The sequence below is a fragment of the Diadema antillarum genome, unplaced genomic scaffold (assembly GCF_040938485.1).
Source record: "Diadema antillarum isolate AM-2024a unplaced genomic scaffold, OU_Dant_1.0 seq00001373_RagTag, whole genome shotgun sequence".
Classification (NCBI taxonomy): Eukaryota; Metazoa; Echinodermata; class Echinoidea; order Diadematoida; family Diadematidae; genus Diadema; species Diadema antillarum.
This window is the reverse complement of record NW_027272134.1, coordinates 739,538-765,049: the sequence shown is the minus strand read 5'-3', so window position 1 is coordinate 765,049 and position 25,512 is coordinate 739,538. Positions and strand designations below refer to the sequence as shown.

The window sequence follows — 25,512 nt, the reverse complement described above, 5'->3', positions numbered from 1 at the left end:
GTGATGAATGCAAGGCTGAATGCAGAACGGAGAACCGCTTTGCTCATGGGATGTTACGGTTTTTCCAGATGTAGGCTTATTTGGTTGGCAGTGATCTCTTGATCATAGTAGCTTTCTGTCTGACCCTGCCTCCCCCACCCCCTCCCCCCCAAAAAAGGAAGAAGATAGTCCCATAAAATAAAAAACAAACAAACAAACATATAAGCAACAACAAAAACAAAAACATGTGTACTTAGGCAGAAAAATACCGCACACACAATTCAGGCACCCGATACCAAAAGCACGCTAATAAAACTCGACACCATTTCGAAGCGTCTCATTTTCCCACTCTTTCTCACAACCCTCTCTCACATGGAACGCATGGTGGCAGCATACTTTTTAACTTAGTCTCAATTCAAAAAAGAATCTATATAAGATTATTGTATCAAATGTCTGATTTCTTTTTGCAAAGGTAAAATGATATTAAATTACATGTTAGTGATTTACTTAAGTAATATTCTGCACATATTGTGTTTCCAATGACTGATTTTATTGATTATATACATTTTAAAAATACGTGATAAGGAATAATAACGTAGAACGCCACGCAAAATCCTAAACGTATATAGCGCCACCAACGTTCTACTACGTACTGCCTTTTTGTGAGTATCTTTCAGCAAAAGCAACGCAGTCGACATTTGGAGAGCCTAATTTACAACAAAATTCACCGCTTTCAGGATGGCTTACAGAGGTCAGTGCTCTATAGTGATAATAATCGTACTATAAAGTCTGCATTGAGGTAGAGACTTACCTCAGGGCTCATGATTTAATATATATTTTCTAAATTACATACGAACTCGCCCAAATAATTTTGTTGACCAAAGTTGCTCTTCTGACATGACGCTGGTGAACGAGGTACAAGTACGTGCAGAGCTTGTGTGCGAGCGAGTGAGCGAGTATGTTATGGTCCGCGTCCGCGTCCTCCGCTCCGTGACCGTGCCTCTCGGCTCAGCATTCAATCTTGAACAGCGGATTGTGATAGGAATTGATTTCCCTGCTGGGGCTGGCCATCCACCCGAGACTCGATTGGCTTACTTTTTGGCTGTTCAGGGGCCTGCTTCACAAAGAAGCCAAGTCGATCTTAAACTTTCAGACTGACTAAAAAATTCCTAAACTTATCCAAATAAATTTCAAACTGTAGACAATGGGTGCGTGCATCTGTGACTGTATTAAAATTTTTAGATTCTAACGCTAAAAACTTAACGTTAGTGTTTTGCTTAAACTATTCCAGGGTTTCTGTTTTCTTGTAGGGGTACGTGATCTAAGAATATAAAACTTTTTACCATGTCCTCGTGCATTTTTTTTTTGTTTTTTTTTTGTCAGACCTGAATCTTAATCAGGCACTACTTCGTACTTTTTGATCATATTTAAAGCTTGAATGGCATGCTTCAATCATATTGCCCACCCCTCGCTCGGTGATAGCCAAAGTTGGGAGTCCAAGATAAATCAACTTCTGTTCGTGAGAGAAAGCTCGTAAAGCAAGTAGATCTAGATTTTCTACCAGTCTTGTGGCTCTCCTTTGAACATTTTGTAAGGTTTAGGCCTAACGTAATTAGACCCTATAGGTTAAAGCCTCTAGTATTCGGCCATTAGCTTTTCTGCAATATTTCTTAAACTAAGGCAATACATCATACATGCATACATCATATCTACAGCAATGTATGTGAAATATATCAAATTTCTTTAATCTCAATTTTCATTTTGTTAAATATCTCGCAGAACTGCACAAAATCCCAAAATATTTCACCTTGAAAATCCCCCAGAATACGGTCACCGCAACCAGTATTCGGTCACGCGATGTGCGCGTTCAAAGTCAATGCATGTTCATGCTGGGATCACGGCAGCTGAAAAATGCGCTGCGCACTACCTTGTTGGCGCAAAATTGCATCGGGGACGTGGCGGTGCCCGTTGGTGACCGAATACTGGGGAATCGGCACTTGCATTCAACCCATGTACATTTAAAATTGGGCTTAATCCGCACGCGCTTTTGGGAAAGTCGTGCCGATTCTGCACTTTTGATGGTGAAATTTATGATTTTGGATGGATTTTTGGAGGGGACTAAGGGACTTTCCTGTTGTGAATGAGTGTGCAAGTATGTGAATTGATGTGATTTGCGTGTGTTGTGACTGTAGAACTTACTGGCTGGTGATAATGATAAGTGACCGAATCCCAGTAGGTGACCGAATACTGGTACTCTTACCCTATATATATATATTTTCCAAATAAGGACTCCATACTACATGGGCGTATTCTAAGTGAGGTCTTACCAGAGCTTTATACAATAATAAGACATTATCTTTGTGTATATGTACAAATGTTTTTCGTATTAAATTCACCAATCTACACTTGTATTCGCTTTATTAATTTGTGCCTTGAAATGCTGATCAAAATTAAATTTAGAATCAACCACCACTCCCAAGTCCTTACATGAAAGTACATGTGAGAGATTTAAATCTATACATTTCCAATATTCATAGTTTAATCATGTTGCTTTTCTTGACTGCCAAATGTAAGAACATACATGTAACACTTTTACGGATGGAATCTGAGAAGCCACTTTATCTGACCAGGAAATGAGACATTCAAGATCTTTCTGCAAGAAGCAGCAACACCATTTGAAGTACAAAATATGTAACATGCTTGAAGATTTTTGTGTCATCAGGAAATAAATAAACACTGCTGATGTTATTGTTCTCGCCTTGTTCTTTGCATTTTTATGAGAAGTTTGAAATAAATGAAATGAATGAATGAAAAACTGTGGAACTCACCTGCCCTGCATGTTACAGTACATTGTTACCAGTATCTCATCTAAATGTATTTAAAAAAGCAGATTTGAGAAACATATTTTTTTTTCAATGCACTGGGGCCCTGTAAAAAGATTTGCCAGAATTGTTGATCCTCGGAAGATAAACAAGCACACATGTGCACTATCTATTTATTATTTATTTTTATTTTTATTTTTTTTATTTATTTTTTTAATTATTATTAGGCCTATTATTTTTTTTTTTTTTTTGGGGGGGGTCTGTAGACTTGTACCTTGTTTATTTTCTTCTTCTTTTCAATTCTGCCTTTGGCATATTTGTGTTTGTATGTACGTAATTATTGTATCAATTTCATTGACACTGTTATATTGTATGAGGGCATCCCGACACAAGTTACAATGTACCTGTGTTAGTGTTACATATGTCCTCATCAGATCCCTGCTTGTATACCTATCATAGTCCATGTAAATGTATCTTTGTAATTGATCTGATCTGAATGGAATAAATGTATTTAGAATTGAATTGAATTGACTCTACAAGGACTATGGACTATGTTACATATACAGACATGTACATTGTAGTGACCATACTTTTGTTCCAACACTGATTTATTTTAGGACTAGATCTAGAACCAGTTCAGCGATGGCAGCTACAGCTAGTATTACATGTAGCTACAAGTACAGGCAAGGTGTTACATTCTCATGCATTTACAACTGCAGAATCTATTAGCAAATCTTGCATGTCATCTCATCTCCACATACAGTATGTGTAAAACTATTGAAATACGTATCTTTTCATTACATGTCAGTAGTTGAGTACATATGAAAGCAGGTGTAGCAAAGGAGAAACTGTTAAGCTATAACTATATAGATTGAAGTAAGATCATACCGTGTAACATAACTTATGAATATATTGTCACTGATTGTGTGGACACCTTTATTCCAGTATAAATACAATTATGACATTAATTTCTTATTAGTTTAAATGCCCAAACATGGGGTATCCCATAACGAGTGAGTGCAAGAGACTCCTTGGGGAAGAGGTAACCCAGATTACATACATTTTGAGAAATGACTTCAATCTGAAGACAGAATTTACCCAGAAGAGCCACCAGTTTGCAATGAAAGCAAAGTTGAATGAAAAAATGCAATGTACATAACATGATCAGTAAGGCGTCAGTGTGCCTATCATCAAAATATTTAATCTTTGGGACCTTGAAATGATTTCTTGCCTCTGCAGTATTATCTCGTTGATCTCATCTCATCAAATTAACAAAATGGCAGGATACCCATTGCGCCAATCATGGCCACTCCCATGATGGTGTTGTATAAGCGGCCTTGCATTGTCTAGAAGAAATTGGTGTGCTACTACAAAAAGAAAAAAAAAAGAAGAAGTGGGAACTACTGGCTAAGTTTTGCATGATTGACTTTTATTGCTTGGCCAATATAATTGAACTTCATACATGTGCTTAAAGATTTGTGGATGAAGTATTTCTGTACATATTAGATTATCTTCTCAAAATATTCACATTTTTTATCATGCTATTTCAGCAGAGTGAAGTTAATTGAAAAATAAATGTCCACACACCAAAGAACATGTATTCCATGTGTACTGAACTTCATGATAACAAAGTGTTTGATCATATGTCTCTTCTCTCTCTCTTTCTTGGTCTTGTTTCTTCTTGTTCCTAGGGAGTCGCATGATCGGGACCAGTCGGGTGTTCCCGGCACCTGATCCCAACGTGCCTGTGCCAGTTCCGACCAAAATTTTCTCCAGCAGTTCCATTGTGGAGAAGATGATGCTGAATTGTAGTGGATGCTCGACCTTACAGGTAACTTTTTACATGCAAAGTTATTCACTGCTCCACCATGAAGCGCTTCCGTTTCAAGTTCAGCCAGTGGTGCAATCAAGCACCGTAATTGATTACAAATATCTTCTCATGGCGATAGGGGCTCATCGGCTGCATGACATTTGTCTTTGTTGGTAATTACTTGATATGGCATGAGTGATTTGATGATGTAAAGAAGTTTTGCAGGTCCCGCGTGTGCAATCAATGGGAAGTACGTAGCAGGTGGAATGATCTCAAAACCCATTCTGTGAGTAGTGCTTGATAAGCAGGGTTCCCACAGTCATGGAAAATCCTGGAAAAATTTGTGGTCATGGAAAAGTCAGGGACTTTGGAAAATTTGTCTTGGCTATGGCAGCTTTCCAGTTTGTCGTGTCTCGCAACTCTCATACTCTGTGATCATACTCTGCTATTATAATTGGTGTTCATGATTTCCATTTTTCCCAGTTTTGTGACATCCCAAATTCTACAGAACTCCCTGGACCATACTAATGATAATAGATGTACATGTCATGAGTAAGATAGTAGGTGGAACAGATTGCTGTGAGGGGAGGTGGAGGCCATCATAACATGTCTGATTTTGGAAACCGTGCCAGAAAGGAAGTTATGGAAAGCAGCAATTTAGTCATGGAAAAGTCATGGAAAAGTCATGGAATTCTGTTTTCAAATTTCTGTGGGAACCCTGATAAGGTTCATGTCGTACTGGCTCCATATCTGTGGAATGTAATCATTCATGTGGATCATAGTAAATGTGCTGATCATGCTGTTACTTTTCTAATCGTTGCACACACAGGACATAGTGAATCTTGACCTCTCCAATCGTCGCATTTCAACCCTCGACCCCTCTGTGTTCTCGCGCATGAGCAGCCTGGTGGACCTGAATGTCACCAACAACCGGCTGACGGGATTCCCCCTCTCGCTGGGCCTTCGCCACCTCAAGAAACTCAACTGCAACAACAACCTGCTGCGCTCGGTGCAGACCCTGGAGCAATTTCCCAACCTAGAAGAGCTGCATATTGAAAGCAATGAACTGACTGTGAGTGTTTTCAGTGTTTTACAGAATTTCATGACTAGGGGACTTTCCGTTTTCCAGATCAGTAAATATCCAAAATTATGTGTATCAGAATAGCAGTATGGCTGTCTGTCCTTTGAATGAGCATGGTACTAGCTAGCCTAGCCTCAGTGCTGACCTCATGCTGAATTTGCTGCTGGAGACAAGTAAAGTAGTGAAAGCAGCTCAGCACATCCTCTCCCTCAGAAGCAGACACTTGACAAACTTCAAATTTACAAACTGCTGAGAACAAATGAAAACAAAGGAAAACAACATCGTATCTTTTAGAAACTTGTAAGCGTTTTGACGTTTGGACTATGCTTATTGAATCGTTGCCTTGATACCACGTGAAACTGTGTATCATGTTCAATTTATGATTGTTGAGTGGTATACATTAAGTCACAGGATATAGAGCTTTCATTGTGAAGGCTTTGGGTTGTTTTACACGTGGCTTTTCTGTCGTCAACATTGCAGGTTGCAGACCAGTATATTGTCGTCTACATGCTTCCCAAGCTGAAGATCTTGAATGGCAAGGAGGTTGACCTGCGGGAAACCATTCTGAACATGGAAGAAACTCTGCAGGAACAGGTACCGTAGAGAAGAGATCTCTAAACTAGCTGTGCTTCTTGCAGTGGTCTCTGGTACACATTTCAGCTGAAAATAAAAGTGTAATGACCTTATGAAAAAAAAGAATGTTGAGATATTTATGTTTAAAAAAAAATACTTCTGAGAGTATGTCAGAAAGTTGATGAGAGGATTTGGAGATATTAGGAGATTTGAAATATTCAGAAGTATAGAGCTACGTGTTCATCCACTGACGAGAATCAGACATTGAGAGTGTGGCATCTGTAAGTCATATGCAGTCCAAATCAAATCCTCTTTTTAACATTGGCCTTGTGAGAGAAATTAAATATGGGAGATGTAGGCAGTACTTATTATTCCAGGTCATCATCGAAAGTGAAACAAAACCTCATTGGCAAACAATAATTCTTACATTTGTTTCATTCAATGTGTGCTGTCCAACACTTGCTGTTTGTCCCACCAGGTCCACGTCCTGTGGGCAGAGAGCTGCGCTCCACTCCTCAAGGACCCCATGAGCAAGGCAGAGATCCAGATGCTGGAGCAGCAGTTTGTCGAGCTGCTGAAGAACCAGGTGCAGTTTGGCCCCGATGCCTTGCAGGAGTTCACACATCATATGGTAAGGGGGCTTTTTCTTCTTCCCTCCCTGCACTATCGGGGTAGTAACTTGAAAGTGTAACCACATGTTTTGCATATTGGCACATGCTGCTGCACAATGTGGCATATAGCGGTTACTGTTGTGCAGACTTGCCGATTTTAACGCGGGAGAAAGGAAATTTAAATACTTACAAAAAGATGATGTTTAAGAATCCATTAAAAAAAATTAAAAAGCTTGAATGCAACACATTACTATATACAGCTGCAGTCAGAAATTATTGAAAATACCCAACAAAGATTTGTATTCGCTTGCACAAAAGCACTTTACAAAAGATGCTAGTATTTTTCCCGATATGGGAATGGAAGTTTTCTTAGTCACCCCAGCAAGCTGTGGAGGCACATATTATTCACTGTATTTGTGTGTAAGCAATGTCGCAACACGAAATTTGTGCTTTCAAAGGTTGGCAGCTCTGAAGTTACAAAATCAGTGGTGTAGCTCCGTAGAGGGAAGGTTTTTATCTTGTGATTAAAAGCCACTTTACCAGATGAATTTGGTGACAATTCAGAAGGAAACAACTGTCTTGAGTTGACTTTAGTAATCAACCTGGCAGGACAAATCAGCTTACACATTGAATTTTGACTTATTTCAGTGATGTTTCTTGTCCACCTAACTAGGTTACAGGTACTTATACACGTAACAAATTTGGATGTTTCGCCAAATTTTCTCATAAGTGTGCATTGTAAGCTGATAAGGTTTGAAATAAATAACACTGTGAATTCGCCTCGATGAAGCTCTCACCTCTGAGAGTCTTTGAATAAGTGTACGTGTTCTCTTCTGCAAATTTGATCAGATCACAGTTGGTTAAGTACCATGTGTCATTTCTCCCAATGTGCTGCCCTCTATCAATCCTGCAGCTCACAGTTTTGGCAGAGAAGTGTGTCATGCAAATGACGGCACACTTACGGAAACTCACAGACACCAGCGCACCGATTTCCAAAGTCCAGATTGTTGTGAGAAACGATAGCTCGGGCAGATCCATGAACAATGGCACAGCAACAGCAGCCCAGCTCTCCAAAGCTGTGGAGAAGAGGCAGTTGGGTCAGTATTTTATTTATTTTTGTTTTCATTTTCTGTTTCTTTGTTATACAATAATTGAAATGCCCTACCTATGTCATACTTAATGATTAATTATTTTGTAGATAGATGATCCTCATAGTGATTGCAGGATGGATTCGAGAGTGACTCTGAAATAAATCATGAAATGCGCATCACTGGGAAGGAGAGATTATGCGCACAGCTCTCCTCTGACAATCGTTTATGTGAAGGGGAACAGGAGATGATGCAGACACAACCATTTGGATACTAACTGCCATATTCGCCGGCAATAAGGCAGCACTGTTTTAATAAAGATAAAGCAGTAAAGTCGGGTCGAGGCCTATACGCCAGCATAAGCAAATTATTGGGCTTATAATGTAGGAAATTCATGAATTTTGATCAGAACAATTAAAATCCCTAAGATTATCCCTTTTTGTTTTTTATCACCAAAGTCAGGATGTGGCAAATCTGGCGTTGGGGCCTTATCGCCGGCGAATACGGTATGCATCTGTGAAGTACTGTTTTGTTATCTGGCAGTCTCGGATTTCAGTGCATTGTGAGCAATATGTTCACCTGTTTCTCCTCAAACTAGACCATTCCATGCTAGTCACGGTTGCAAGGAGGAATTTTTCCAGCAGCATCATTACTTCTCCAAATTGTAATACTGTAAAAGTGGATATTTTCGCGTGACTAATTTTTCGCGCTTGGCCGGGTCGGAAGAGTTTCGCGTGTTTTTAATTCCGCGGAATCAAGACATCACGCACAGGCACATATGGCAAGCAAAAATATTCGCGTGCTTTTATTTTCGCGCTAGTTTCTGGTTGCGCGAAATGCGCGAAAATTTGAACACCGCGAAAATTTCCACTTTTACAGTATCCCCTCTCACTCTGTGTTTCCCTGTCTCTATCTTTCATCTCTCTTCCTCACCTCCAACACTCCAGCTCAGAACAACACACAGGAACCCGCCAGCAAGAAGAACAAGTCCGTCCCCAATGCCGGTCAGAAGACCAAGGTGCCCAAGACGACTGCCAAGCGCAAGATGATCGAGGCGCAGAAGAGTGGCATGCAGATTTTGGAGGTGGTCGTGAAGGAGGAGGAACCCATGGATGAGGGACAGGAGACCAACCAGGTGGGTAGTCGTTCGTGATGAATACATACTGCTACTCGTTCTATCTCCTACATGTACAAGTCTTCCTTTGCGACCCGGGCACCGTTTCATGAAAGTTGTCAGCCCTGACAAGTTGTCAGTTACTGACAATCACCATGGTAGCAGTCAGACACCAGAGCTTCTCAGCCAATCAAAACGAAGGATTTTACTGAAGTTGTCAGAGACGGACAACTTGTCAGGGCAGACAACTTTCATGAAGCAGTGCTCTGCAATAGCGCTAGGCGGGGATATCACAGAATGGGAAGGTCGACCCGGCTTGGATACATTTGAGAATCCCTGTAAGAGAACATGTATAGTTGTATTGCTAATCTCTACTTGAGTACACACACAGCCGAAGAATCTCGACCAGAGTCGACCATTACCAATGAGTATACTCTTCCAAAATAGGAAGAAATGATAATTCAGTGGTACTGCAATATGTAGGATGCGTTGCTATGTCAGTGTATAAATTGATTATTGTTTGACATACTGAAGCCCCCCCCCCCCCCCCCCCAGTTAAGGCTGAAGTAGACATTTAACATTAAAAGCAGCACCCACACCAAACAAGTCTGTAGCTCCCCCTCTCTCTTTCTCTTTGTATTGTATGACTTTATATGCTTCAATGTTTTTTTTTTTCTTGTATGGATGAAATATCCCTGTATGTAATTTTTATGAAGCTATCTTTCATTAATGCATTGTTTATATCCCATCTTAACTTTCGTCTGTGGTACTCTCTAACCATATTACAGTATACCAAATCTTGCACTTGGACTAAAAATAATGGAATTGCTTGGCAATTCTATTTGTGTCAACTTAATATTGCCTCTTTAGTCAAATATATGTATGTTGTTGTTTATCAGAAGTGTACTACATTGGTTGTTGCCACTGATTGAATCATTGCCCTTCGTTGATACAAATACACACTGATTATTCAGTATTTATGTAGTTGTAGCCATGACAGTAATCATGGGCATTTATACTTGTTTAGATATGAACCCACAACCTGATTGCTAGACAGGTGTCTTATCCACTAGACCACTGAGCTTCTGCCCAATAGCCAGTGATGATACTGTGTTTGTTGGTTAGTTTTGTTCAGGTTGTTTCTAGCAAGAATCACCAACATGTACAAGCGTGATAATATTGTGTCTATGACACTGCACTGTTAGTAAGCAAATAATCAACGTTGGTGAAGGTGATGGGACAAACTATCACTTCCGAGGCGATCTGGATGTAGCTATCTTTCCGAAGCGCAGCTGAGGAAAGATAGCGTACACATTCAGATCGCCGAGGAAGTGATAGTTTGTCTCATTGCCTGAAACTAAAAGTTGATTATTTGCTTTATATTCCACATCTAGGGCCCTAGAAATTCCCAATTTATTCCACATCTGAAACCGTTTTAGCTGTCTTTGGGTATCCTTAGGGCTTAGGCTACGTGTGCGCGTAGATGACAAAACAATAGGGAGCTTTAGATTTTGACGCGCGGACGTTTGAGCCGACGCTTGCGCTGAACGTTCTCCTCTCCCTGCGTCGTGTGGAAAAGTTAAGTAGCTTTAGATTACGCTGGGACGCAACGTATAAAAAATAGAATCGCACCCACATATGATCAGTGCATGAAGAAGCTCTCTACGTCGCAAACTGTGCGGACATGAAAATAGCCCAGTACGCATAGTAAACAACTCGGGCGACGCAAGCTAAAAATAGATTGACTTTACGCGCGCTACTGCGCAAGCTCAGAACATGTTTTTTTCCTTTGAACGTCCGCGCGTCTAAAATCTAAAGCTCCCTAATGAATTTGCTGCGCGCACCGCTCGGCACTGAAGTGAAAGTGCGTTGCACTGTGTACTATCAAGTGACCTAGTTAAATGATAGTCCACAGTGCAATGCACTTTTATTTCGCGCGTACTCATCTCGCGTTAAGACTGTATGGACTGCCAGAGATCAGCAAAACAAACAGCTGTCTTTATAGATGACAAAACAATGAATTTGCTGCACGCACCACGCGACACTGAAGGGAAAGTGCGTTGCACTGTGTACTATCAAGTGACCTAGTTCTTCTCAGGTGATGTGATGGGCAAAACTATGCTTTATCATGTGATCAGCTCTTGACCAATCCTATAGCAAGATTCTTAGTATGTGGAATATAATACTTGTTATCTTCGATATGGCAACTCCGTGTTGACATTCATCAGTGTCAGATTGTACCAGCAAATACAAAAAGAATTGACAGCATCAGCATAGTGTTATGTGAATGTCATATAATACAAGAATTCCTTTTCAATAACTTGCTGTAAATTTACCATATATATTTCTTCACTTGTGCCCTGTTTTGGAACAACGTTAGGATGGAGTTGTGACGCTGTTTAATCAAGAAATGTTTATACGGACATAGATGAATGCTTGAAAATGGAACTGTGGAATCTAAAATGTTATCTGCTTTTCTCTTGCGTTCCAGGAATGTGGTATTGCCTATGAGCCCATGCATCTTCTGCGCTGTCACTCAGTTGACAATGACCCAACAGACTCCAAGACCAATGTATGGAAGTGTGCCTTTGAGCCCAACCCAGATGTTGCTGGTAAGATGTGATTAAGAGTGTATTCCAAGATGTCATAGTTCAGTTTCTGTTGCACAGTGATATGGCATGTGTAACCCTTCGTGTGTGAGTAACATGCTTGCGAGTGATTTATGACAAGACATTATCACTGTCATCACTAAATTCTTCATTTCCTTGTACAAGTGACCTATCATTTTCTTCTTACAGCTGCTGGTAAATACTCTGTTCCAGTATTGAAAGTCAAAGAGTTCTTAAAACTCAAGGTTGACAAGAAAAAAGTTGAGTTGCTGGTCTCAAGGTCAAACCTGTTTTTGTTGTCAAATTTGTTTGTTTTGAATAATGACACAGGTTTCATGTATGTTTTTAGAGAATGTGAGTTTGATATTAAATCTTCATTGTGTGAGAATGGCTCAGTTTCCATGATTGGGGACACTTATCTTTGTCCATTGTCAATTTATCATTTGTGGTTTTATGAACTGTTCATGTGATGTATTCCCACTCTTGGTTAAAATGCCAATTTGATAACTCATATCATTGGGCTGTTGAATTTGTCAATGATTTGCGAAGAAGCTCATCTTTAAGTTGTACCGTGAGAACTAGCAGCAACTGATGAGTTACAACAAATGGTATACTATCTTCTGTTTGCTGCTGTCAAAACCTGATTTGATATTTGGCCATTTCAGTTGTGGAGGGATCATTACCAAAGTGTGCTCTTCACTCTTGTGTTATATTGATGGCAACTTAATTTGATGCCCGTTGCAGGAGCTAGCAAGTGGACTGTGGCAACATGTGGCAGCAACCAAGTGTGTGTCATCGACTGCAACTCTGGAAAGGTCCTCAAGAAATACCAGCACACCAAAGAGAAGGATGTGAGCCTACCAACCCTTCTTCGCTTTCTGGTTTCACTTTCTGTTCTTGCCAAGTTTTCAAGAGGCTCTGATTTAAAGTCAATATTTCCGTCTTCATGAACCACAGAGAAGTGTTGTATGTGGCATGCCAAAAAAAAAAAAGGGTAAAAAGTGGATGATGTCGTATCGGTTTCATCTATCCCTTCACATATGAAAACAGAGACATATAAACAAACCAAAACCACAAGATTCAAGGTTGTTCTGAGCTGTCTTTCATAATAATGCAGATATGTTTTCCAATGATTCGGTTAGAAGTGCACACAAGTTCCTTAGACTTTTTTTGTACCATGGTATTCAAGAATATGAAGAAAATGTCCATTGCAGATTATATCTATGCTTATATTGCTCAAGTAAAGGCAGGGTCTTCCTGGTATTCACCCTCCTCCCCCTTCCCCCCTCCCCCCCCCCCCCCCCCCCCCCCCAAAAAAAAAAAAAAAAGAAAGAAAGAAAGAAAGAAAACAAAACAAAACAAAAACAAAAACAAAACAAAACAAAGAAAGGAGCTAAAAATAAACTAGTCAAGTCTCTGATGGTTTGAAAGGTTTGAAGCATTCCCCATTAATTTTTGTGCATGTGTTTGTGAAAACTATTACTGGAGTGCCCAATGTAAGTGCTGAGGGCAGTGTCTTTCTTTTCAAATTCAATGAACAAGGTTCATAGTGACAAGGGAATTCATTCCATTTCATTAGACATGTTATATGATTTAGGGTATAAAAAAAAAATGAATTGTCCACTTGACAGAATAAGTGGCTGTCGTACACTTAATTCTGGCCACTGCCCATTCATTTAATTTGCCTGGTAGTGAGTTTCACTTGTGTAGGGCAAGCAGTCAAGAGAGTTTGCAGCTCTCTTATGTGCTGTGTTCTATGGCAGATGCTATTTTGTGGTGATGATGCCTGCCTACTACACTGGGCTTGAAATACTTTTCATTTCAAGAAGCTTATCAATCATCCAGCTAAATTTGGGGTCTTCAAATGTTTTTTTCAGTAGTGCCACAATCAGTTCATTTAGTCAGCACATGCAGTATGCTACTGTCCTTACCATCGGTCAACATCAATGTAATGTGCCACATTTTTCCCCTCTTTTGGCAGGAGTTCTACTGCATTGCATGGACCAAGCTGATGGTGATCATGGAAGACAAGCGGAAGCCGACCACCGTCCTGGCCGCTGCTGGCATCAAAGGCTCCATCAAGCTTCTCCACACCACCCAGCTGCTCTGCTACGCCGAGATCAAGTGCGAACGACGTGCTCGCCCCATCAACTGCCTGCTCTTTCATCCCAACAGACCCAACTGGCTGTTCTGTGAGTGGACTGATAATGAACATAGGCCTTGCTATCATACACATTCATTGCATACCAGTCAGAAAAACACGAATTCAAACGTGGTAAATTCGACAAAGCTTCCCTGTACAGTACTTCGATACATTCTTCCAGAATTATCATTGATTTTCAGCCTGGAAAAGAACTGAAAATACGCCGCCAAAACGTGACACATATCAGACTGATTATTCATTCTTATGTATGGTATAGTGATGCTTAAGCTAAAGCAGATCCTGGTAAAGAGGTTGTTTGCATTGTATGACTCCCATTCTGATCTACGTGCAAAAACCTTGATCGCTTTTCTTTATTTCTCACTTATTTTCTTTGTTTCAGGTGGTTCAGAAGACATCATGGTGTTTGACATTGGCATACCATATGGACCAGACCTCAAGTGCAGACACAAGTGAGTCACACCCTAAAATCCATCTTCTTCTATTTCTTTGACCTGTAATACTTGCAAATTAAATGCTGCATCTCATACACATGACTCTTAACCAACAGGGACGAGTGTTTGTGATCATTTTCTGGATTTTTTTTTTTTTCCTGATGGAGCATATTTGGTTGACTTTGAATTATTGATATTTATCGTATATCTGTGTTTCTTTTGAATCTGTATCAGATGACATCAAATTCTGGTGTTGTAGATATTTATGTCCCATATGATCTGGGATTTAGTAGACAATCCACAAGTTTGAAAACAAAATGCAATTGTTGGAAGACTATGATCACTAAAAATACTGACATCAATAGTAGGCGATATATCGAGAGTGATAATAATTAAGAAAAGAAATAGGTTCTCTTTTTGGATTGTAATCCTGGAATGATTTAAAAAAAATCAATATGGAGAAATCTTGTGCTGTATTTGACTAAGGAATTGAGGCAAGATTGGTTTTTTTTTTTCCCCTATGCCATCTGCAATTGAAAGAAAATTTTCCCTTTTCAATATCCTTGTATACAGTAAAACTTGATATATTCGTGGCATGAATTTTTCGTGAATTGGAGCCAATGGCTTTTTTTGCGGCATGAAATTTTTGCAAAATGCCACTGGCATTCAATGCATATAGTGTAGACAAGAATTTTCGTGTGCATTTTAATTTTGCGAATCTTGGCGCTCGCGAAATTCACGAAATTCGCGAAATTAAAATGCACGCGAACATTCCTCGTTTTACAGTAAATCCTGTGAGTACATACATGTAGATATACAGAACTTGTAAATTGTGATTTTTTTTTCCCAATCCCAGGAAGCTGTTCGTCCTGGAAGCCCCTGGCAGGGTCCTGGGCCTGGTCATCTGCCCCAAATCCAACTTCCTCATGGCTGGCTGTGACAACGGCTGCTACGGGTGGGGCCTGGACACGCCCAAGGGGGAGAAGAGAGCAAAGTAAGATGGTGGTGTGTGAGCGTAGAGCTTTCAAGCTTCCCTGCTGCCCTTGGAAGCTCCCTAGAATGAATTGATTATCGCCCTTCGCTTTGTGACAAGAACAGAAAAGCCTTCCTGATTTGAGAACCCACTGAGATGCTCGTGACATCTCCCAGATCGATCCATCATACCTTGCCCATTTTGAATTGTAAATGTTGGCAACCCTTATTTGTTGACACAGACTGAAGCTGTGAAGTATGAATGAGATGCAGATATTACAAGTATTGTCAGTGACACTAGTACTTGCATGGATTGTATACTCAAAGGTGGCTTAGAAATTATCTCTCGTGTTAAATGCAAAAATACACAAGTAATAAATGTGTAAACAATTTGACCAGATTCAGACAAAATGTCAAGACAGTAGAGATCATGAGAATATTTGTGAGTCAAGAGAGTAACATTTGTGGTGTGACTTGCATGACAGTGGCATTTGCTTTGTGAGTGAAATGTCATCAATTTCACATTCTTTATGACAGATATACTTTCTGTATGATACTGCTCAGATTGTGTCATGGGTACTGTGTCACTGTGTAGCCTGCATGAAAGGAAAGTACATTCCCTCGTGCAAATTTAGAAAAACAAAACAAAACAGCCACTCAACGTCTAATACTTTATGCACACATTTTTTGTTTTTTTGAAATCTTCTCTGTAGGGAGCCAAATGTGGAGTTCTTACTGCCGAGCAAGGCAAGGTTGCTAGGCGACGAGGAGGAAGAGATGGATGATGATGGTGAGAAGGAGGGTGACATGATTGATGGCCTTGCCCTCCTCAAGGACGACCTCATTGGTGAGTACCCCCAGGAGGAGGACCCCCATCTTTCTTTGACCTGGTGTCAAGTTTACAAGTGACGTGTGGGCTTGAATGTGGCAGTTTGATGTGTGTGCATAAGGCAACGCTGCACACTGGCACTGGTCCGACGGTCCCTGACTATTAAAAATCACTGTCGGGCCAGTAACTTTTTATGTCTCCGCAACGAAGTGGCCGGAGGCATTATGTTTTCGGGTCGTCCGTCCGTCCGTCCGTCCGTCCCGTTTTGTTTTTGTCGATATCTCAAGAACCGTGTGGTGGTTTTACATCAAACTTGGTATGAGGGTATATCCTTGGGGGATAATACTTTGTGTGGATTTTAGGGTCACAGGGTCAAAGGTCAAAGGTCACAGGTTATTTTGTGAAAAAAAAATGAAATTTCATGTTTTTCTCCATATCTCGCAAATGGTTCAAGGTATCTTCATGGAACTTAGTAGATATGCTTGTACCGATGGGCAGTGATTATCTGGGGAAGTTGGGGGTCATGGGTCAAAGGTCAAGGTCAACACCTCAACATATCACTACTTTCCTTAAAATGCAATATGCCTGAAGGTTTTTTTTTTAACTTGATGTATGGCATGTATTACCCAATATATATTTTTGGGGAAGTTTCTTGCCAAAAGGTCAAAGGTCAAAAGGTAAAAGGTCAAGTGAAAGTGCTAAATTGCACTTTTTCCTCCATATCTCGAAAGTAACTCAAGGTATCATCATGAAACTTACATATTTATGCATGTTCTACCTAACAGTGATTCTCTGTGGAACTGTAAGGTCAAAGGTCAAACGAAAGGTTTAGATAATGCTATTTTCCCATTTGATACTGAAATTTTACTTTTTCTCAATACCATGAAAATTACTCAATGCATAAACTTATAAAAGGGTCAAAAGTCAAGTAAAAATCATCAGTTCCCCAAATACCTGCACTCTGACATCTTAATCATTCATCCAATTGAACCTAGTTCTAGGAAAGTGAACATTCAGCACATTTGTGTCAAACCTGTCATTTTAATATTTTGCCAATTTGTGTGAAACTGTCATCACACATTGTCAAGACATTGTACTATACACCTATTAGGAGAACCATGCATTATGGCGGAGGCATATCAGTCGCCGTAGCGATATATCTAGTTCAGGAATGGACCAGTAAAAAAATGGAAAAACTGGTTACCTACTGGTCAGACAGACAGGTCAGACCAGTAGAAAAAAATCAGTTAGTGTGCAGTCCTGCATAAGGTGACATGACAAGGGGTCTAATATGCCGTTTGTGGCTCAGTGTGTGTTTCTGACAATATTCTGAAGTCTTTCAGAGCTGCCAAGTTTCCTAATTCTACAGGATTCTTTATGTCCTGCCAATAGAATACCAGTGCTAAGGCCTCCCTGATTGGGGCATTATTTTTGCCTTGCCCTATGGTTGTCATGCATGCAATACACATGCATGTTTCTTCAACAACAAAAACATACACACCAAAACATATTTGGTAGTAACTGTCTTGGATATTCATGTTGTAACTTTAGTTTGGCATTTTAACCTTTTCTGTACCAGACTTTGAATAATGTGTACAAGGCTATGGGGTTTTCTGTGCCAAGTAGCACTCTAAACACGCTGAGGATTAATGTTTGTATGATGCCGTGTGACATCTGTCTCTGAAGCTTAAAAGCCCTCCCCTTCTTCACCCCTTTTTGTGCAGCGAGCAAGGTGGCGTGTGATGGGTCCATCCACGTGTGGAGCTTGTCCCAGTCCCGCAAGCAGCAGGGCGAGGGGAGCAGGGAGGTGACCATCAACCCCCTCTACACCCTGGAATGGTGCGACTCGGACAGCGTGTACCTGGACATTGGGACGTGGCCAGGTCAGTTATAAAGCACGGCTTCATGCATAGCGAAGATGAGGCCAATGTGCGAGATGAGGAAAGAGCTAGAACGTAATTCCATCAGTGGTAATTTGCAAGCACGTAATAATCATATAATGTTTATATTATATTGATGATGATTTGAAGCATATGATGATTCTGACTATTTCTCATTTGTATTAATTGGAAGATAACACTTGCTGACATTTTCCAACTTCTCCCCACCCCCCTTTTTTTGGGGGGGGGGCAGAATTTTGTAGTGTTCCCCCTCCCTCCATAGGGAAAAAAATATACTGCTGGTTTCATGAAAAATGAAAAAAGAAGGAAAAAATAAAATAGGCCATTTTCAGCCCTCATAATACTGCTACACTTTTTCCAAGGTTGGCATTCCTGCACTTAGCTTAGAAGCAAAAGGCTGTACGAGCATTTTGAGACATAAATATTTGAATTGATCAGTCCTTCACTGTCCACAATGATCCCAATAAAGTATACAAATGATGCACAGGATAGAGTGCATTTTTCGCCTCGTGCATGTTTCACAATTGTAAATACCCTCGAGTGCACTATACGCCTCCACTAACGCCACGAAATAATCCTGTGCATCATTTGTTTTATAAAATGGGTCGAAAATTCGAAAACTAACAGCATTTTTCAGCATTTTTCACGTACCTTTGTGGGCCAAGACGTCCGAAGATGTTCGTCCCAAACATTTACGTACGTCGCACTCGGAAATCCCGCACATACAGTATAAGTATGATGGGGGGTTGGGTTTCCGGACACTTAAGTTCCCGCATGAAAACTTACTTATTTTAAGTTTCAAGTTTCAAGTTTATTTAACCAATTCATTAAACATTTGACATTTTACAAAAGGATACAGCATTAAGAATAATGAATGGTTTGGGACCCCAAAAGAAGCAGAGCTTGTAAAAAAAGGGGTCCCGGATAAACATATAAAACAAAGCAAAACATACTAAAGTTTTAAACATATTAACAAGAAGTATAATAGTAACATATTTACATAGGACAAATGCAACACAAGCACACACACACACACACGCGCACACACACACATTCAATCACACAAACACGTGTCACAAAAACTCTCATGCACGTACATATAATTTACATGAAATTGCAGAAAGATACTTTCTATTTTACTATACTTTTAAATTCAGCTTCCCTGATCATTCTTGTTTTACAAATTTCCCTCAAGATAAATGCGACATGTACGTTTAAAGTTGGATAGTGATGAGGCTGACCTAATTCTCAATGGCAAATTATTCCATTCTCTAATACAAACATATATGCACCCTTTACCTTAAAGACTTGATATAGACTCCTCATATAGGCCTACTAGACAACATACTCTGAAAACGGCGTGAGAATTAACCTGCTAAATCGTTGGATTTGCCCTTCAAAGTGACTCCATGTATGCGTCCGGTCCCACAACGCTTGGTCTACTGTACACTGTACGTATGATACGTACGCCACAGCATGTTATGCACAAGGGAAGAAAGGCCGGACTAGAAGTTGTTTACAGGATTGACAGCGCGTATGCATGCAATTCAAAGGAGCCGCCGCGCGCACAGACGATCGGCAATAGGATTTAACACGCAGTGCAATGGGACTGAGTAACGAAAGCAAAGGTGACTCATTTCAGCGCTTCCTATTGGCTACATTCTTGAACCCATTTTATAATTGATGATAAAAATTCAGTGAGTATGACACTAATTCTTAAGTCTTTCGTTCTCTTTGTGTGTTTGATGACAGGTTGTGGGGTCCTGGTCAGTGGTGATGACCAAGGAGAGGTCTGGGTGTATGACGTGTCCAAGAAGACAAGTTCCAAGAACAAGAAAACTGTCAAACCCAGTCAGGTGAGGAGTGCTGCTCTTGCCTTCCTATGAACCCATAATGTAGCCATCAACTATTATGCTGAAATGATATATTTATTAGTTGTTGTTTTTTTCTTTCATCGGAATGGGGGAAAGTATGTTTTGAACATATATATTGTCGTTTTTGTGGAATTTGATTTTTATATGGCTTAATGATGTGCATTTACTCATTTGAAACCAACAATATGATTTTGCTGTCTAAGCTTGTATTTGCTGCTCAACTTGATCCCTGTTAAAGAAAAAAAAAATTGGTTAATTTTGTTTTGTTATGTAGATCTTTTCGTAGAAAGCATCTGTTGACTTTGCAGTGTTGTAATAGTAGATCTGCCGGAGTAATGATACCAGAAAATGAATTTCTTCCCTTCTTCCCATTGCCTTGCAGCTCCTTCCGTGGCCAGAGAACAACGAGCAGGAACTGGTGGACGAGAAGGTGGAGCCGAAGGAGGAGCCAAAGGAGGAGGTGGAGTTGGACAAGAAGGCAGAGCCAAGTGAAGAGGCGGAGCCAAACGAGAAGGCGGAGCCAAGCGTACAGGTGGTGCCAAACGAGAAGGCGGAGCCAAGCGTACAGGTGGTGCCAAGCGAGAAGGCAACGGATGACCAGCAGGAGCAGCCAAGCCAAGCTCCTTCTCAAGAGGCAGACACAAGAGAGGGCGCTGCAGCCATATCACTAGAGAAAGAGCAGCCAGAGGAGATTAAGGACTCGCAAGTTGACGCGGAACAATCAGAAAAAGCGGTTGCGCAGGTCTTAGAAGACGTGGTGGCAAAAGTTGTGGGTGAGGAATCCCAGGAAGAGGCAAAGGACAAAAGTGATGAGACTCCAACGGAGCAAGTAAATGGAGAAAAAGTTGAGGAGATGGTTGAAAAGGAGGAAGACACAAAAGCAGCTGAAGAAAAGGAAGGTGAGGAAGGAAAAGCGGAAGGCCAAAATGCCGAAGGAACGAGTGAGGAAAAGGTGGAGGAGGTAATAACGGAAAAGGAAAAGAGTGAGGAGAGTAAAGTTGAAAAGGTTGAGGAGGAGAAAGCAGAAAAGGCAGATGCTGTTGTGGAGGAGACGCCCAAGAAGAGGGGGCGTGGACGGCCGCGGAAGAACCCAGTTGATCCGAAAGCCCTGCCGCCGCCGCCAAAGCCGGAGCCATCACCATCGCCGGCCCCGGTGACGTCATCAGCTGCCCAGCGGGCCAAGTCCAGGCGGGAGCAGAAGATTCAGGAAGCCAACAAGGCCAAGGCAGAGGAGGACAACAAGCTCGCCAAGCAGAAGGCAAAAAAGACGGCGGATAAGGCCGGGAAAGCCGCCGAGAAGGCAGCTGTGAAGGCAGAGAAGGCTGCACAGATCAAAGAGAAGAAGGCGCAGATGAAGGAGAAGAAGGCACAGATGCAGGCAGCTGCGGCTAAGGCTAAAAAAGAGGAGCGGGCCCGAGAGAAAGAAGAACGGGCGGAGAAGGCCCGCGAGAGGGCCAAGGAAAAAGCAGAGATTGCCGAATTGAGGCAGTCCCTAAAGAAACCCAAAAAGGGGGGTGACGATGTTATGGACATTGCTAACACAGAGGACAGGATCATTGTCAATGATGTTGCCATCAGCTCGGACTGTAAATTCATCGTCTCTGTCACGAATAAGAACCTCATCTGCATCTGGCAGAGAGTATAACTGAATCTTTCATCAGCTCAGACCTCATAGTGATGTGATCGTTCTCTTCTTTTTACCCCCTTGCGGTTCGGAAAGCTGTCTTGGCATTCTCGTTTCTAGTCACAGACCTCTTCATGCAATACAAACTGTGAAGGAGTTACATTTGAAGACCCGCTAGCTGTTTTCAATGCCTGGTAAAGTGTACGAAGCAGTGATCGAATCTCGAGTTCTGTGTAGTGAAATAACGGGACTGCCATTTTAAATGTTGCTTTTGATATCGACCCCCAAATTTGCACTGGCAATCAAGAATAAAGCATGTAGGCACGTCCACTTCAGAGGCGTGTCCTTGACGCTTGCTATTGCTGTCTATTTATGTAGTTATCAAAACCTTATCCTGTATCTTCAGAAAGAAGCGCAAAGACAACACTCAAAGCTCCATTCTACATTCTAGACCTGTAGCCTTTTTGTATACATGTGCACACAACCACTTCGATAACTTTATATTGTTCATAGCAGTATTGTCTTTGCAAATCTGGTAGGAATCTATTTCAGTAAAGAGATCCTATATAAGTGGTACTACATGTCTATCAAAAGACTTATTTTAAACTCTCAAAACCTGGGGGGGGGGGGAATGGGCTCTGCAGTAATGTGATTTCATGGTGTAATGGTGGGATTGCCAATGTTTGAAGACAGAGCCAGGTGAACACAGATAAAATCATGCTCTTCATACTCGGCAGCTAGTCATATTTCAAGGCTACCTCACTTTTAGGCCAAATACCACGGGCAGAAAATCTTTTGGTACCTCATTTGGTTTTTTTACATTGTAGTCTGATGGAAAACAATCATATGGGGGGGGGGGGGGGGTGTCACCAAAATATCAAAGGTCCTCGGATAGGTAGATATGCAAGACTTTGTAAGGGTACTGCTAAGGTTGTGAAAGTGGGACAGACATTATATGAAATGGATCACGAGGAGCAGTGGAACTTTGTCACATTTTGCTGGTAAATCATCATGTGCCGATTGGAAGACTCATATTAGTATTTTTTGGATATTTTTTCAAAGTCGAATCATGTCCTACAGATTAGGTAGTGTCTGAGAAATCATGGAAGGTGATAATTTAGAATCTGTTATCTTTTTATACATTTTAAATTTGGAGTAATATCAATTCAATGTCAGAGATTTTGCAATTACAGTTATAAACTTATTTCTTTTACATTGGTTTCAAGAAATTCTTCAATGTATTTAATCTGTTATCCGATGAAAAATCTCTTGTCCAATCTTGCTCTGGAAATCTCACTGAATTTTTAAAGTTTTATAGATGTTTTATCCTTGAAGATACAGATTTTTGTGGCTCAGTGACTCGGCGCTCATTGCCCTGTAGCTGAACTGACAAATGTATGAATGATCAGCTCGGAGAAATTTGGTTTCTTAAAAAATGCAAAAATCAGCCCTGTGTGTTGCACAGAGTTATTTGAGTGCAGGTTGCACGAGGACTCGGCGATGGATCCATGAAGAAAGTTGAAAGGAAAAACAGTGAATGAGTTCCGACGCCAAATTTTTACTCTATTTTTGCCTGGCGCTGTGGTTGTGTACTGTATGTTTTACCAAGACATTCCATATTGTGTGTACAGACACTTGTAAACAGTGAACGTGCTTTGTCACATACGTAGTGAATCGAAGAGGAAATGAGGCACTGGACCTCAAGATAAAGGCCTGTGCTATATCAACATTTACTTTGAGCCCCAGTGGCTTTCCTCCCCACATTGTTGTATTTCTTGCTCTGTGACGTCTCGTCATCACAGGATCGCTAACGTGTTTTGTAAAGTTTTACGGGAGTGTGCGTTTTACTCATGGAAATATTGATTTTGTATTTTAGCTCATCTTGTACATGCCCGTGGTATCTACTTCAGGAAATTATTTAGTGAGACACTCATCTTTTTTCTTTCTTTTTTTCTCTTCATTGTGGAGATTAATACACAGGATTGGTTGTTGATTTCTTTTGCTTTTTCAGAAAGAGGTGATCACATGACGTTGACACGTCAAGCTAAAATCTCACAATTGTTTACTTCGTGAGAAGAAGCTTGTCAACAAACAGTATTTTAGTATTGAGCCTAAGATTAGATACAATTATGAATATTATTTCTTCACAGCAACAGGACACGTTTGGCATATCAGCCCCTAAGAAATAAGTTTGAATACCCAGGGTTTTTACTCCCATTCATACAAGTCTGAGCTTAACATTTCCCCCAAACATAATTTGTATATTGCAGATCTTTTATCATGCCACTTCTACACTCTTTGTACACGGACTGGTTCAAGGCCAGTTTTAAAAAGACTCTGGAACTTGTGAAGTGGAAAATACTGAGAGGAAAAGAAAGATTATCTTGTCTTTTTTAAAACTATTGCATTGACTGCTATTAAAGGGAATAAAAAAAGTGGAAGAGATAGAAGTTAAGTCATTCCTATAGAAGTGATACTGATGTATATTTTCTTAGAAGGGTTGGAGGTTTTGGTCAGCTTGTATCAAGGAAGGGTATGGTCCAGAAATGTCTGTTTAAGTTTTCAACAAAATCAAAGGAAGTACATGTGGCAGCAAAATGAGCTGACCATCGGATCTGCTAGGGTTTTCTCCAACCTCTACATCTGCTGTACATAAGATGACGGTAGTGGTTCATCGCCGCCGATTGTAAGATTTTTTTGCCTGGTGTAATTAAAACAGAAAACCCCTGAAAATATCTGGGACTTTTTTTGTAAATATTCTTCTTTCCTGGTGTATTATTATTGATTATTCGTTGGTTCAGTGTAGTGTGCTGTAAACCTTACATAAGTCAACCTACATGACACTGGAGAAACTCTTGTTAATTTGCGTGATTGTTGATGTAACAGGAATTTCCCTGCCCTGACAGCCACCTTTAGTTGTTAAAGGCACATGGTCCCGGTGGTTTAGTCAAATGCGTACGCGGGCGCACGGCGCAAGTTTACTATAGAGACCTACGCTATCGACTCCTCTTTAGCGCTTATGCTGTGACCCATTTCCCCGAGTCTGGAGAAGTCCGATCCACTGTAGTCAGTGGTCCGATCACAGTTTCGGCTCATGATTCAGCTGAGGGGGATGACAGTTTTAGCAAACTTCTTTTGTGATGTCATACTAAAAAGCACATATGCATGCACCCTGGCATTACTACAGACTGCGTGATGCACAGAGAAGACAATGAAGGCAACGTTACCTAGCAACACCTACGCGCTTTACTCTTGATGATAGCTCAACTTGGGCAATCTTTGTATCAATGCTAACGGTGATCGGCACTATCATTCAACAGCGCCCTCTACACTACCGGGACTATGCGCCTTTAATTCTCATTGCATTTTCACCTCGTTTCTCCACATCAGAGTGGCATCATAACAGTATCAAGGGGACACTGAAATTGAAAAGGATTCCCTGAAGAAAACTTCATATGTAAACATGCCCATCTCAACACATTTCCAAAACCACTTCAACCATAAACTCTCCTGGGGGCATTTCATGAAGTGTTTTGTTTTGTCAGATATTTTTTTCTGACAAACTGTTATAAGCTACTAAAATCCTTGCATTTGAATCGGACAAAACGCTTCATGAAATGCCTCCCTGGTCTACAATCACATTTATATTGTACACATGTACATGTTGTATATCATAAATCGTCCATCACTGCTGTTGGTATCGATAGAGACCAAGGAGAAAATCCCAGAACTTTCCAAATTTTTCGATACTCTAGTTTGACTCGTAGGCTTCAGAAGATTCAGAAACAGCTGACCTTTGCACCCGTCTAGGAGCACCACATACACACACACACACACACTTAAACATTTGACACATTTATAATGTACCAGCATGCAGAGAATAGACGTGCTTCTGTTAATATTCTATTGGTGGACATTAAAAAGGTGTCTAGTTAATGAAAAAAAATGTACTACAGTGAATTGAACCCCATTGTTGATGATTCCTGCGAGCTTTTTTTTTTCTTTTTTGCTGCATCGTTTTATGTTGGTT

At 40.7% G+C, this 25,512-nt stretch overlaps 1 protein-coding gene across 1 annotated transcript; it reads left to right on the top strand.

The window, feature by feature from the left end:
- The first annotated feature begins 675 nt into the window (after positions 1–675).
- On the top strand, positions 676–22,090 carry LOC139708774 (leucine-rich repeat and WD repeat-containing protein 1-like). Its single transcript, XM_071620724.1, has 17 exons — positions 676–730; positions 4,493–4,632; positions 5,441–5,683; positions 6,173–6,286; positions 6,744–6,896; positions 7,790–7,973; positions 8,912–9,099; positions 11,570–11,690; positions 12,432–12,538; positions 13,669–13,879; positions 14,231–14,300; positions 15,139–15,276; positions 15,968–16,101; positions 17,808–17,966; positions 19,737–19,840; positions 20,241–20,318; positions 20,445–22,090. Exons 1-17 carry the CDS (start codon positions 718–720, stop codon positions 21,501–21,503), a joined length of 3,216 nt encoding a protein of 1,071 aa, XP_071476825.1. The 5' UTR covers positions 676–717; the 3' UTR covers positions 21,504–22,090.
- Positions 22,091–25,512: the final 3,422 nt, after the last annotated feature.

What these genes read in the sequence shown, in the direction of transcription:
- LOC139708774 (XM_071620724.1), top strand. An exon ending in AGGAGTTCACACATCATATG is followed by an intron (nt 6,897 to 7,789) that starts GTAAGGGGGCTT and finishes TCAATCCTGCAG; the next exon opens with CTCACAGTTTTGGCAGAGAA. An exon ending in GCCCAACCCAGATGTTGCTG is followed by an intron (nt 11,691 to 12,431) that starts GTAAGATGTGAT and finishes TGCCCGTTGCAG; the next exon opens with GAGCTAGCAAGTGGACTGTG.